This window comes from Polistes dominula, unplaced genomic scaffold, assembly GCF_049000335.1.
Source record: "Polistes dominula isolate Pdom_NZ unplaced genomic scaffold, Pdom_raw_medaka contig_22, whole genome shotgun sequence".
NCBI classification, from domain to species: Eukaryota; Metazoa; Arthropoda; class Insecta; order Hymenoptera; family Vespidae; genus Polistes; species Polistes dominula.
In genome coordinates, this window is record NW_028300966.1 from 3,073,441 (window position 1) to 3,089,308 (window position 15,868).

At 27.7% G+C, this 15,868-nt stretch overlaps 1 protein-coding gene across 1 annotated transcript in view; it reads right to left on the bottom strand.

The window, feature by feature from the left end:
- The window catches only part of LOC107071695 (multicopper oxidase 3), a 45,892-nt gene extending 32,957 nt beyond the window's left edge, over positions 1–12,935 (bottom strand). Inside the window, 1 exon segment of the mRNA XM_015330899.2 lies at positions 12,485–12,935. Coding sequence (XP_015186385.2) covers positions 12,485–12,596 — 112 coding nt within the window. The 5' untranslated portion in view covers positions 12,597–12,935.
- Between the last annotated feature and the right edge of the window lie 2,933 nt (positions 12,936–15,868).

Genomic DNA, 15,868 nt, shown 5'->3' on the forward strand with positions numbered 1-15,868 from the left:
AAGGGGCGGAGAGGGTGGTGGGAGAGAGAGTTAGAACACAAACTGCTTTCTGCAAAGGAATAGCAATCGCCAACCGGATGCCATACCACATGGTAAAAAATATCCTTTAGTACTTTATTATTATTATTATTTTTATTATTCTTATTATTATTATTCTTCCGCCGGAAATGACCTTATTTTGTTAGCATAGATTTTTTATTATTATTATTATTATTATTATTCAAGGTACGTTTATTTTATATAACTTGTCGATATTATATAATATATATATGTATATATACTTGTCGATAATAATAATATTATTTTTATTATTATTGTTCATGGTATGTTTATTATGTATAACTTGTCGATATTATTGATAGATATTATATAAAAATAAATAAATAGAAAAAATAAGTATGTCTCTTGAGTATATTGTAATAATATCATTGATATATATACTTATATATATAATATAAAAGAACGCGTGTTTGTGTATGGTGCGCGTGCGCGCGTGCAAAATTACAAAAGACTTTCCCTCTCGTAATCGTGACCGCAAAGGTATGTCAAGCATCGAACGAAACAACTAGGAATGGACGATTAAAATAAGCAGTGATTTATATCGGTATAAAATAAGAAATAATACATTTCAGCATTGATTACAAACTACGTTACTTACTTGCTTACTTTATTGTGGATCTCGTAACTGCGACGAAAGTTTTCAGGTACTTACACTCACGCACGTTTCTTAAGAAACAAAAGGGGGAAAGTGCGAAAAACCATTCTAATAAGTTCTTTTCTCCTTTCTTACACTTAAGTAGGGAAAATAAGAAAGAAAAGAAAAAAAAAATGTATCTTCGAAGTATTGTAGTTGTAGTTCTTTGAAAAAAAAATGCAAACCACCATGTGAAGTTAAAGTAATACCAAGGTATAGGTGACACTAAAGAAACTACAAGGATTTCTAATCCGTTTCTAAAGTTTCAAGAAAGTGTACTTCCTCGTACTTTGTTAATTCGTAAAGTATATTATATATTTAAATTCTTATTAAGTATCGTAAATATTTATTAGAAAAAAATAACAAAATTATTCAATAATATGATATTAAAATTGTTAATAATTATTGAAAGAAAAAAATCAATACATTAATTATTAATTATTTTATTTTTTTATTAATTTAATATAATTAATATAAATTATTTATTATTATATTATTAGTAATATAAATAAATTATTTGATAATTTAATAAACATTTATTTTTCGCGTAAATATTAGAAGAATAATAAAAAAATTAATTTATTTTCAAGAAATTTTTCTTTTCTTTTCTTTTTTTTTTTTTTTGATTTTTTCATCTTTTTTTATCGTTCACAAATACTTTTTGCCAAAGGATATAACCGGAAGTTTAATGTTTCGGGTGAAATCAGTTAGCCATGCGAAACGTGTTCGTTCGTTTGTTCGATCGATGGATCGATTTGACGTTCCTCACGAGTGGCATCGATCGAACTATCGATCGATATAGATCGATACTAAAAAGCGTAACGCTAATTTTTCCGCCCACGCCAAAGTAGTAAACTTTCTCTAACTTTAACATAAGTTTTACCTATAACGTAGTTCATTCCTTAGCTATAATAAAAATAGAAAAAAAAAAAAAAAGTAAAAACAAAGGCATGAGAAAGAAATTTTTTTTTCCTTTTATCCTTCAGTAAAAATATTCACCTAATTTCCGATTACTCGGTTAGTTCGTTGTTTTATTACACTTTCGCGATGTACTAGGCAATAATTCGTAACAATTTTTTTTCATAAATAAAATCAAACACTCATATACACGTTGATTAGAATGTATATTAAATGATACAAGAAGAAAACGGATATTATGAAACATTGATAGAAAAAAAAAAAAAAAAAAAAAACTAGAAAACAGAAAAATAAAAAGAAAAAGAAAGGATCGTTGATGTCCTTTTTACGAGCAATCAAACTTTCTACAAATTAATTACTCAATGCGAATTCTAACTTAAAAGTCCATACATACTATCTATACACATTTTTCCTTTCTTTCTTTCAATACAATTAACGAATATAACGAAAATAGAAACTTTGTATATATAAACGTATTAAAATACTCTATTTAAATATATAACATAGTTTTCATAGCATCATAACGTCCATTTCCTGTTATTATTAGAAATTGGATGTCATGATTGAAAGAATATAACAATAAGAAGTAAGCATAATTAAACGGAACTTGAACGTACCGCTATAGTCATACTTCTATCTAGAAATACAAAGAATAAAAAAATATGAAGCAAAAAAAGAAGAAGTAGAAGAAGAATAAAAATAAACGTGAAGAAAATTTTTCCTCTTTTGAAAATTAGATTGAAAGATCATCGATAAATTTCTCTCTCATTCTCTCTTTCACCTACTCTCTTTCATTCTTATCTTCCTTAAAAGCGTGTAATAACTTGGAACGCCTTCAATCGTTAAGATTAAATCGTTCACCGTTTCGTCGTTAGATTAAATCTCATACGAAAGAAATCATGCGAGTCGAACAAAGGTAAAAGAGTAGTAGTATATAATACCTCTCCTTGCTCTTTAATACGTCCCGATTGATATAATAATGGGCTTTGATGAATCATTAAGGTCTCTTTAACGTAAGTCACTATCTTTTGTACGGATCTTTAAAGAAATCGATGAATCGTTCGTTACATCTTTAAGAAGAGAAGAGATATGATTCGAGTACTACGTTCGTTCTCAACGTACTCAAGAAAACGTGTTTTAAATAAGGCGAGGGGAGAGGGAAGGCAGAGGACCCTTTATTAAAAAGAAATTCAAATGTCCGTGAAAACGAATAATTATCGATCTATCACGTACTTTAAATACCGGTTTGACACCATTAACCTCAAAATAATAATTTCTTGAAACTGATAAAACAAGATGGATGATTTATTGATTATTTAAGATTAACCATAATGAAGATCATTTAATATTTTACTTTCTTAAACGATAATACATCGAAAAAAGACGTTTGATTAATTACTTCGATGAAAAAAAAAAAAAAGAAGAAAGAAAAAAGAAACAAGAATACTAGCAGGGTGCGTCATAATAACGAACGGAAGTGCAATAACGAACAGATCAGAGTGGTAGTAGGGCGGGAGGAGGAAAGGAGGGCAGGACGCATGGAATTTCGATGCAATTTTCCTATACAGCATTTAGTAAGAATATACTTATATCCGGCGGAGCTATGGCAATCAAATAGTATTTACTTTGTCGGCAAAAATACTAGCTTACTTATAGTAATATTTCCTCCCGATGCCATGTTTTATGCGGTTTCCTCTCCCAAGCATAGTGTTCGTCGTCCGTTCTTAATGTCGTTAAAATTAAACTTATCTGGTATCTTGTAATTCTTGGATATATACAAGATTAAATAACCGCAAAGTATGTTTACTTATAATTCAGTCAATTTACCATCGTTTACTACATTTTTCCCTTTCGAATATACTAAGAAAGAAAAAAACTAGTATACGAAATGAAAGTGTCTCGTCGTTTGTATTTATTTTATAGATATTAGAGTATGTAATAAATATATATCATATATATATTATATGGTATATTATCTATTTATTATATTATTTATTATATTAACAATTGCGGGATTTGGTATTTGCGGCAATGAACTTTTGAGTTCCTAATGCCAACTAATAATAATAATTATTTATTATATTATCTACTGATTATATTATTACCTATTATTTATTTTATTATTTATTTATAATATTATTTATTATATTATCTATTTATTATATAATTACCTATTATTTTGTTTTATATTATTTATTTATTATTTTATTACATATTATTTAATATATTACTTATTATATTATCTATTTATTATATTATTACCTATTATTTTGTTATATTATTTATTTATTATTTTATTATCTATTATTTATTATATTATTTTTTTATTCTTTCTTAGTTAGAACTTCGTCCTGTTATTTCATATAAATTATATACTATATTATCCATTTATTATATTATTACCTATATACAATTTATTATTCATATAAATAAATAATACATACTATTTATTATATTATCTTGATATATATATATATATATATATATATATATAAATGTAGAACGATTTAGAGACTGAACAAATTGGATGCGTCTGTGAAAATCAATTGGTTGCAATTTGAAATCCATTAGATTCGATTTCTTCTTCTTATTATTCTTATTCTTCTTCTTTAAAGGCTCGTGCTCGAACATGAATTAGAGATAATAGATAAGAATAGAAGAGATAAATACATAGATGCGTGACGTTGCCGGTGGCGCTTAAAGCTTATAGTCGTTTCGCTTCGTGATTACAATTATTCTCCTCCTTTAAGATGTTGACCACATCACGAAGATAAATATATATATATATATATATATATATATATGTAGTAAGAAGCAAAAGAGGCGCTTAGTATCATTATTCGATCACGAATACTGAAGAAAATACAAAGATAACTTTAAATAAGTAGTCCGTTCGATCGTGGTACTTAACCATGAACTACTAGCTAAACAAAAAATTAAAGTAGAGATGACCGGTAGACCGGTAGAAAAATCAGTCCCTTGTTTAGCTACAATTTCTACATTTACATTTTTTTCTATCTCTCTCTCTCTCTCCAATTTGCTAGAAGAAGCTTCTAAAAGTAGGAAAGAGATATTAAGAAAAAGAGAAAGAGAGATAAAGAGAGAAGGAGAAGAAAAAAAAAGTGGTCATCAAGTTCACCGACAGTCGCATCCGGATACTCCTTGCTTTTACTACGATGATAACAACCATCCGGTTTCTAAAGGTGAAGTCCGATTTCCTTGTACAAGAAAGAGAAAGAAAGAAAGAGAGGAAGAGAGAGAGAGAGAGAGAAGAAGAAAGAGATTCAGACAAGTTTCATGCAATTTCGTTTAACCCTTGAACTCACTCCGTGGTTGACTTTCAAGAACAGAAATTGAAAAGACGTTAGATTTATGAGATTTTCTGTTTATACGTGCGTGTATGTATTTGTGGAAATAAGCAAGTAGTTTAACGCTCGTTAAAACACACGTTATTTCATACTTCTACATATACGTATCGTGAACTATCATCTTTTAATCTTCTTCGATCCAATCGGTTTATCTTTATTTCAAGTTAACCTCTTGCTATACTTCCCAATAATAATTTCTATTGCTGTTTAGGAAAACGTTTTTGATCATAAATTCCATAATTGCTTTGGATACATTTCAAAAGTAAAACTGGTAGTAATAGTAGTAGTATATAAGTATACTTTTTGAAGTAAACTTTAAGTGAACGTTAACAAGATGTAACTTCTCTTACTTCGTATCTTATTACATTTAATTATATCAAAGGATATATTTAAATCTTTGAAGTGAAAGTTTTGACAACTTGTCGTTAGTTTAAGAAGTGACGGAACTAATGGTTTAACGTTAATTTATTATTAATTTTATATACTGATTTAATAATCTGTTAAATAACATTACGAGAAATAACTCTTCTTCGTCTTCTTCTTATAATTCACATATGTATAAAGAAAACCATCTTTTAATATAGTGTTTTTCTTCAATTTAGTATTTATATTATATACAACATTAAATGTCACTAGCTGTGTTAATGTTTTAAATATATATTTATAAAAGGCAATCATGTCATTATATATTAATTTTCTTTAATTTAGTATTTATAATATATTATATTATATAACACTAAATGTCACTAGATAATGTATATATATATTTAAAATAAATTAAATTTAGTATATATTTATAAAAATAATTAGTTTAAATATATATTTATAAAAAAAATCATGTCTTTATATATTGTAACATTTTTCTTTAATTTAGTATTTATAATATATAGAAATGTATATATCTTTATATATATATTTCTTCTGTGCACGTTTTTGTAATTGAACTCTTCCTAAACGGCTAGACCGATTTTAATGAAATTTTTTGTGTGTCTTCAGGTGGATTCAAGAATGGTTTAGATTTACAATTCGGTCCAATTTAAGTTGTTTATTTAATTAATTTTTTATTTATAAATTGTTATACGAAAAGTTTATAGGTTGAAGTTAGTTAATATTTTTTGTTGATATTATACTTTTCGATATATTTCTCTTATTATTTTCTTCCTTTTATTATTGTATTACAAAAAATCGTGTGCTAATTGAAATATTACATTAAGATCTAATTAGTGTTTGAAGAAATTACTCATATAATGCCTGAGGATATTAAAATATTAATGAATTCTCCGCAGGAATATATGATGAGGCATTAATAATGATGATAATGAAATTATCAGGGTTGGAAAACCATCGAATTTGTTTGTGTATACTCCTGGAGGATCAACTAAAAATATTGTATATCCAATGGCATTACGATAAATTAAGTTTTTGCTTCAACTTTTTCAACATTTATTAAAATAAGTTTAAGTGAATAATAATTAGACTTCATTGAACAGTTTAAAATTATATTAAATGAACGTATCAATCTGATTCTAAAGAAGTTTTCACGTCAAAAAAGCCACAGCAACACGTGGCCGGGACACCCCTAGTATATATATATATATAACATTAGGTGTTACTAGCTGTGGTAATGTTTTAAATATATATTTATAATATATATATATATTTAATGTTTTAATTCAATAATGAATAAAGTATAATATCTACCTTAAGTATGGTCACATTATGGTCAGTAATATCTACCTTATATATGTCACCATTGTGTTACTTGAATCTTAGCTGGGAGAGTATTTTAAATTCTCCTACTCGAACTAAGTAGAGTGTAATCTAGCAAAATTGTGTTAACTATATATTATTATTATTATATTAAACGTTAAAACGCATTAAGTTAAGATTTTATACAACGTGGAGTGAATGGAATTTTTTCACAACTCAAGTTGCCCAGTCGATATATTCTCGTTTTACCTTTAAAGAATTTCTATTTAAAATTCAATCAATTGAAAAATCTTGTCTTGAAGAAATTCGAAAAATTAAACTACGATCAATAAAAAACAAAATAAAGAATAAAATTAATATAAATAATACAATAATATATAAAACAAGAAAAAAGAGAGAGTATTATATTATACAAACGAATGAATGATTAAATTTGAATTTTTATTTAAAATTCAATCAAAATTGAAAAGTCTTATCTAGAAAAAATTCGAACAGTTAAACTTCGATCGATGTTACAACAAAATAAAAAATAAAATCAAATTAATGTAAATAATATAATGATTTAAAAAAAGAAAAAAAATATTATGCAAACGAACGAAATATCAATTTTTGCGTTAGTATAACATAAAAAAAAAAAAAAAGAAAGAAAGAAAAAAAGATTGAATGGACACGCTTGAAATCGTCTCTACACGTCACTTTTTTTTTCGTCTAGGAAACAAGAACCGTTAAGGATGAGAGAGAGAGAGAGAGAGAGAGAGAGAGAGAGAGAAAGATTTGACTTGACTGGTTTTCTGTTAGTCACACAATAGAGAACAACGAATGAATGATATACTATGAAAAAGAATAATACGGACAATGACTGATGACCAATGTTTTTTGGTTTAATGTATCTTACTTATATTAGACAAAAGCAATAATAATAATAATAATAATAATAATAATAATAATAATAATAATAATAATAATAAGAGGAAGAGGACGTAGTAATAGAAATGGGAAATGCAAAAAGGTATACATAAGATGATATCCGCGTAAAGAAAAATCGGTTAACCGGTAATCGTGTATTGCAACTAGGTGAACAACTCCGCCATAGCCTGTTTATAGGGAACTGTTATATGCATTGGCATGCCGTCGCGTCGCGGTCGGTTTGTACTACTATACTGAAAAGACCATAATCTACCTTGCAATGCCAATGACTCAGAACTTTGTTAAGATACTTTTAAATACTATTTACGTAAAAGTCATTCAAATATTTTTTGATTTTTTTTTTTTTTTTTTGATTGTTCTTTTCCTTTTTTTAACATCCACACACACACACAACGTATTTTTATACAATTCACAATAACTTTGTATTTATATATAATTATAAGTTATATATACACATATGAAATTAATTATATTTATACATTATATAAGAATTAATTATATATTAATTAATTATAAATTATATATAATTTTGTATTTATATAATTTCCAATGGAACAAAAATTATTCGAATAATTTAAATTGATATATAATATTAATTATTATTATATATATATGTAACATATATATTTTATATTTTATTTTATTATTATTATTATTATTTTCATATTTACTAATATTATTAATATATAATGCATTTAATTAAAACATTAAAAGAGAATTAATATTTATTTTATTAGAAAATATTTTAATAATTTTTTATATTATTATAAATATAATATATTTATATTTTACTTTTATAATATATTATTATGTTAAATATAAATAATATAATTATTAAATATTAATATATTCATATTATATTAATATATAATATATATTTATTATAAAATATTAAAATAATATTAATTAATTAATATGTTAATATTATTTTAGTATTTTATGTTATATTATATATTTTATTTTATTATTATCATTATTATATTAATATTTATTAATATTGTTAATATATAAAATATTTAATATATATATATATATACGTATAATAATTATTCACATATTAACTAGATTGGTAAAAAAGCATTATGTTCAATAATCGTCATAATTTGAAATTAACATTACGAAGGTAAAATCGAAACAATAATCAATATGGTTAATATATCTTTGGGATCGTAGTTTTACGAAGCAATTACTGTTATTATTACTTTACGGTTAACGGGCAAATGAAAAGTATCAAAAGAAATTGACCACACACGTACGCAATGTCACTTCATCGATATTTACTACTATCTAAAACTAGGGCACGAATGCAGTTCATTTTCCATAAATAGTTTTCTCGTTGTTGGTGTTTGCCGTCGACTCGAACATGAAATCATATATACCTGTGATCGTTGAAATTCTATTAGTCGGTTTCTAACAGTTATAACGGTCGATAATCTTCATTCGTAAAGGAAACCTAGTGAGAAAAAGGAAGAAATAGAGAGAGAGAGAGAGAAAGAGAGATTCTACAAGATTTTATTCAAATATTTCTACTCTCGATCTCGTGGATTTGAAATATTTTTTCTTTTTTTTTTCTTTTTTTGTAGAATTTGTCAAGAATTCAATTATTTTAGAATAGATGAGAAACAACAATCGTGAAATCGTATTAGTTAGTTCTTTCATCGCTTTCACCAATAACAAATATTTTCGTGAACGATAAAAAAGGAGAAGACAAAAAATAAAATAAAAGAAAAGAAAATAACAAAAATGTGACACACACACACACACACCCCTTGAGGAGAGTAAGGAATAAAAAAAAGGAATTTACGATCAGGTAGGAGATCGATTAAATTATTTTATTACCTTACTTTCGTCGTGCATCGTAAATTTTTAATGTAAGCTCGTTTTAGGTTTGAATGTACAAAAAAAATAAAAATAAAAAAATAAAAAACAATAAAAAATTATGAAAAGAAACGAAAGGGTGGAGAAAAAGGAAAAATCATTATCCTGTCGCGACACAACAAAAAAAAAAGTGATTTGAAATTTATGCTATACATAATTAACAATAAGATAAATTATTATATATATATCGAGTAGAATGTGTGTAATGGTTTTACGAATCGTTCGACAGGTGAAATGGCGCGAGCGAATCAAGGCTCAACGACCATAGATTATAAAAATGATTGCCACACGTATGGCAATTAGTCGCGCTTGCTATAATTATAGCAATTATTTTCCATAGCCGTTCGATCGTCTATAAAGTTTCGTTATTTTACCGATAAAAGTTTCTTTTATCGTGAATTATAGTATATATATATATATATATATTATATGTTATATACAGTGTCTCTCGATTAGAAAACTAGAAATTTATTAGCGATTACGCGAGAGAAAGAAACGAAACGATAAAGAATGATATTCAAGTACTAATAGTTTACCGATTACAATATAATTTTTCTTTGTTAAAATTATTTGTATAATTAATCAATTAGAACATGCATTTTATACATCTCACTATCGGGCATAATATATTCGTTTTTTACTATGAAGATTAATTTAAAGTAAACATCAATTGATTTCTTTATATATTAACTTAGCTGAGTTATTATACATAAGCGTGTGTGTACGTGGGTGGGAACGGTAAATTTGTTTGATCGGTTCAATCTTTTTTTTAATATTATTACAATTATAAAATTGTATAATATCTTTGATAAGATTTTGAAAAAAAGGATAACTAATTATATTATATTATTTTGTTTATGTATTTTTATAATATTATATATATTATAATACTAATTATTGTATACCATTAAATTATTATTAATTATTATTAAAATATATGATTTATATATTATTTATTTTAATAAAATATTATATATATATAATATTAATTAATATAATATTATAAATTAAATAATACAAAATAATATTTATAAATTATATATAAAATATTAAATATATATAATATTATAATATATTATATATAATATAATATATTTCCAAAAGACATAAGATTATAATAAGATTTTCTTACTTTAAATTTTCTATTCGAAAATATTTTTATATAATTTATTTGTATAACATATATTTCACTAGTATTATTTTATAAAAAACGTTAGTTGTGTGTATGATTTTTTTTAGGATTTTAATATGATTAATGATTATTAGATTGACAAAGTTTACGATCTTTCATGTCAGATCGTGTTAAATGATATCAATAAGATGAATTGTTTTAGAATAACTCGATACAATTCGAATGACGATCGATTTTATATACCGGAAGTTCAAATCTTCAACATGCACGTGACTATGCTCTTATTTTGTTATATTTATAAACGAAAGTGACTGACTGACTGACTTACTGACTGTCTGACTGTCTGACTGTCTGACTGACATGAGATCTCGACTGATCAATTCAAGAAAAACCGTTATTCATCGTCATCTCATCGTTTTACTTCGCTTCAGGACAACTCTTGCTAGTTTTTGGAGAGAAATTTACGACACTTGAAATCTATACATGGAAAGGATGACGGTTTCGCTCACTATATGTCTGGCCATAACATTCCTAAAACCGTTATAACTAAATTCTCAACGATCTTACCTACGAATCTGATGAAAGAATCAAAAAAAAAAAAACACTGGGAACAAAACTGTACGAAGAAAGGAAAATAAAAAAAAAAATCGGAACGCCAGACTTTTTTTGGTGAGAATTTACGTCTACGAATTAGATGAAGAAAAAGGAACAAAAAAATGGGGGACCAAACTACAGAGAAAGAAAAATAAAAAAGAAATCTGGACGCCTCTTTTTTTTTTTTAATTTAAAATTTAATTTTAATTTTAAGTTAAATTTATATCTAATTTTAAAAGAAAATTTACGTCTTACGTAATAACAAATTTATTTATTAAAATTCCAGTTATACAAATCGAACGAATTCTCGATTTACTGCATATTTTTTTCTTTTTTTAAATAATAATTTTTCAATAGAAAATACAATGCATAACGTATTTAAAACATTTAATTAATATCTTAAACTTATTTCAACAATTTGAAAGAAAAATCTTAAGTTTTAACAATAAAATATTTATTAAAATTCCAATTACAAATTGAACGCGTTCTCGAAACATTGAATATTTTTCTTTTTTTTTTAAATAATAATTCTTCAATAGAAAATACTGTGAATTACGTATTTGAAAAATTTAATTAATATCTCAAGCTTATTCCAATAATTTCAAGGGACACCTGTTTGATATTACATCTAATTATATGGGGTAGGAATGGGGTTATATAATTTGCCGAAGTACATCCAATAAAATAGCTGATTTTCTCACACATCACGGAATGCTAACACCGTTCAACGTGTTGTCCTTGTCCTCCGTGGCATTTAAACACAAACCGGAAACACTTCACTGATCCGTGCGGTTCACGGGCATTTGACGTGCCAAGGGAAGAATAAACTCAGAAACTGGACTTTCGGTGTAACCAATAAGAGAGTCACGAAGAGACTCATAAAAAAAAAAACCAAAGATACCAAGCAAAAGTATGGATATACCCAGTTCATTATTTTTAAAAAAGTCAAGTAAAGTAAACGAAAAAAAAAAGAATGAAAGAAGTTGTTAAAAGTTCAATCAAAAACGTTAGAAAAAAGAACAGAAAAAAAATAGGAATAAGTTTAAACAAACAAACAAGATCATTTCAATCTGTTGAACTAAGATTAATATAAAGAAACTAGTCCTTGAACAAGTTAAAGGATAATGATAAAACCCAAGGTGAGAAAGGAAAAGAAAAACAATGGTTGGGTGGGTGAGAGTTAAAAAAAAAAAAAAAGAAAGAAAAGAATTGGCAGAAGAACACTATTAAAAGAAGCAAATGAGAAAAGATCTAGTGACTCACCGTCCTTCCTATTAGAGGTGGCCTGTTTGATGCGTACAGCGGCCGTTGGACCGAGCAAAGTTAGAAAAGCCGCCAGGCTTAGCACCATATATAATCCTCGACAGGAACCCATAATTCAAATTCTTCTAAGTCTTGTTTTGGTCAAAGTATTCAAGAATGAAGTTGTTCTTCTTTTCTTCTTTTTATTTGAACATTCAGTAACAATTGTTGGTTTACTTCTTTGTTCAAAGATCTTCCAGTTCCTCTTAGTTGGTGGTGATCGTTGTCGTCCCCGGGTATTGTGCGTGCACGCGCGCACACACTTGTCGTAGTTACTTTTGCCTTATGTATGCTCTCTTATGTTAGAGAAGCAAATTTCCCCCCGGATGAACGCGAGAAGAGGGACTTTCTTTCGCTTCTCTTCGAAAGCGTTTCGTTCGTACTCGCTGAGGCACTGGCTCGGCGCCGACTGAGACCGTCAGCTATAAACTTTGTGCCTCGTGCCGTTCGCCTCTTATATCAAAAGCGGGACTTACTCTACTGTCACTCTCCTCCTAAGAATTGGCGTTTCTTAACAGAGAAAACCTTCTTGTTTCCTACACTAAAACAAGCGAGCTAGCAAACGAGCAAGCAAACTTATCTCGCATTCGCGTATCTTTTTTATTTAAATACGTTTCAATTTTTCAAAGATATTTTATTTTTTGAGAAACCAAAATCAAAAAAATAATAATCGAAATTAACCAAAGATAATCAGGAAAGAAGAAGAAAAAGAGAGAGAGAGAAAGAAAGAAAGAAAGAGGGTAAAAAGATAAACCTTGGGAACAACGAAGTGGATAACGTAAAAAAACAAAAAAAACAACACCGCGGATAAACTAGCACCAAATAAATAGAATTAATCGAAGTTGTCTCTCTTGTCGTTGGTTCGAAACGGGTGCCCACGGTACCGGTAAAAATTCCAAATAATAATAATTTTGTTTCCTTTCCAAGAAGAGACAGATGTATATTCTCTTCTCTCTATGGGGTTCTATCCGCAACCTCGGTACACCTCTCGTTACTGTTGCCTTTTGCACACCTATTTAAAACCTATCGCTCCACCTCACGCTCTTTACCATTGGCTCCTGCCCCAATTTCTTGCCCAATGATACACTCTCGAGCACGTTCACCTCCTTTTCAGATGGTGGAACACTATCCGTGAGAAAGACAGAGAAAGAGAGAGAGAAAGAATGAAAGAGGAAAAAGTGGAGGGAGGGAAAGGGAGAAACTAACTAACTAACGGGAAAAAAGAAACTGACATGAGTCGCACGCATAACCGAGCTAGAAAAAGACAGAAAGAAACGGACAGAGAAGGGGACAGTGAGGTACTAAAAATAAAACAAAAAAACTTAATTGTATCGAACAGGTGGTTGGTTTTGATCTAACGTGGTTGATAGTTTTAGGAATCAAGTGAGAATCTTTGTATGAACGGCGCCCCGTTATAGTTTGACGATATATGTTACTTATGGTTGGGTTTAGCAAAAGCAACACTAGATGTTCCCCCCTATAAGAGAATGAGCCAGGAACGGAGACACGTTCGTTGCATGGTGAAGGGGGTTTCGAGGTGGGGCTCCTATCGTACGACCGAGATATATCGATTCCCATTCGCTCTCTCTCTCTCTCTCTTTCTTTCTCTTTTTTCCTCGTTCTTCTTTCATTCGGTCTCTCTCGGCTTCGTTTCAACCGATCTCCTTCTCGTAGTTAATCGCGTTCGTGCAAAAAGCTGCACGACTTTTCGATATAACAACAATTGTTTTCTCTTCTAACGTTATTATTCACGAATTTAATCGTGGTTTTATATTATCTAATATAGGGACCTAGGTTACACCTTGGTTTATGGTTTTTTTTTTGGTTTTAGGATTGTTTTTAAACGTTCACCGAAAAGTAACACTTATTGGTGACCAATGCGGCGCGTGTAACACGCGTGGAAACGCACCACGATCCACGGCCGATTGGACGGACTTTCAACACCTTTCATTTTCGTTTATGCTTGCGACCGTATCACTGAGAGAAACGGAAAAGGAATAAGACGTTTTCTGGAAGATTATGATGATGATGATGATGATGATAATAATCCCATTTGATTCGTACCATAAACGTTTTATACGCCCACGGAAATTATAATAGAAAATTCTTTTTAGGTTTTCTAATAATACTGATACCTTGGCAATGAGTAAACTGTTTCGTTTGTAATTTTAACAAAACAAATATATATATATATATATAATATATATATATTTGATTCAGTACCATAAACGATTTATACGCCCACTGAAATTTTTTATAATACAAAATTCTTTTTAGGTTTTCTAATAACACAGATACCTTGGCAATGAGTAAACTGTTTCGTTTATAATTTTAATATAGCAAATTATGTATATACACCTTTATACATCAATCATGTTATTTATCTTAATCGTATCGTCCACCTTATTTTTGATCTATCCATTTGATATATTCTTTTTGGAAAAAAAAGCTCTCACTTTCTTTATGGTGAAACTTCCAACGTATTAAAACTTCGAGTAGTATACATATACTACCTGTTGTTTTAACTTTACGATGAGAGGGCATCGATCTTTGCAAATATCTCATAATTTATATTTCTAGGATAGTATCGGTAATAATAGTAATACCGGAGCAAGCTATTAAAGTCTTAATTCATTACGACGATAATTATAAGTGTTAGATATGAGCAAATCGCGCTTGGTTGCTAATTGTTATCGAACTTAACAATCGTTATCCTATTCTTATTTATTATTTATATTTTCTTTTTCATTTTTTCTTAATTTTTCTACAGGAGTGTGTATATTATCAAAGAATTCATGAAGATTGCTGGAAATAATTTTTTTATAAGACCACAACGAGAAACAATTATTCAATTAATATTACCGAACCTTTTGTAATTATGTATGATAATAAAAATAAAAACAAATAGTAATAATTATCATGATATAAACGAGGTTACGTATTTTTTTTTTATTGTTTGTTTTTATTTCTTATTATATTAATATCTAACAAAATTTCAATATTCTTGTCTATTTACTTTCCCTTTTACGAGTTCGAATTATTTCTCTATTAACACCATTTCATACTTATTCAATACTATCAAAGAAGTATTTCAAACGACTATTTGGAAATGGCAGCACATAGTTTTTTCTGAACAAGTCACCCATCCACATTTTATTAATCGTACCCCACGTTGCTTGACTTTAATTTGATCGGTGTGAAACTAGTTATACAACGTAAATAAAAATCACGATTGAATTTCAAAAAAATAAACAAAAATAATATAATAAAATATATTACATCTATATATATTAAAATTTGATTAAATTTTTCATTTATTATCCTTTATTATATTACATATATTAA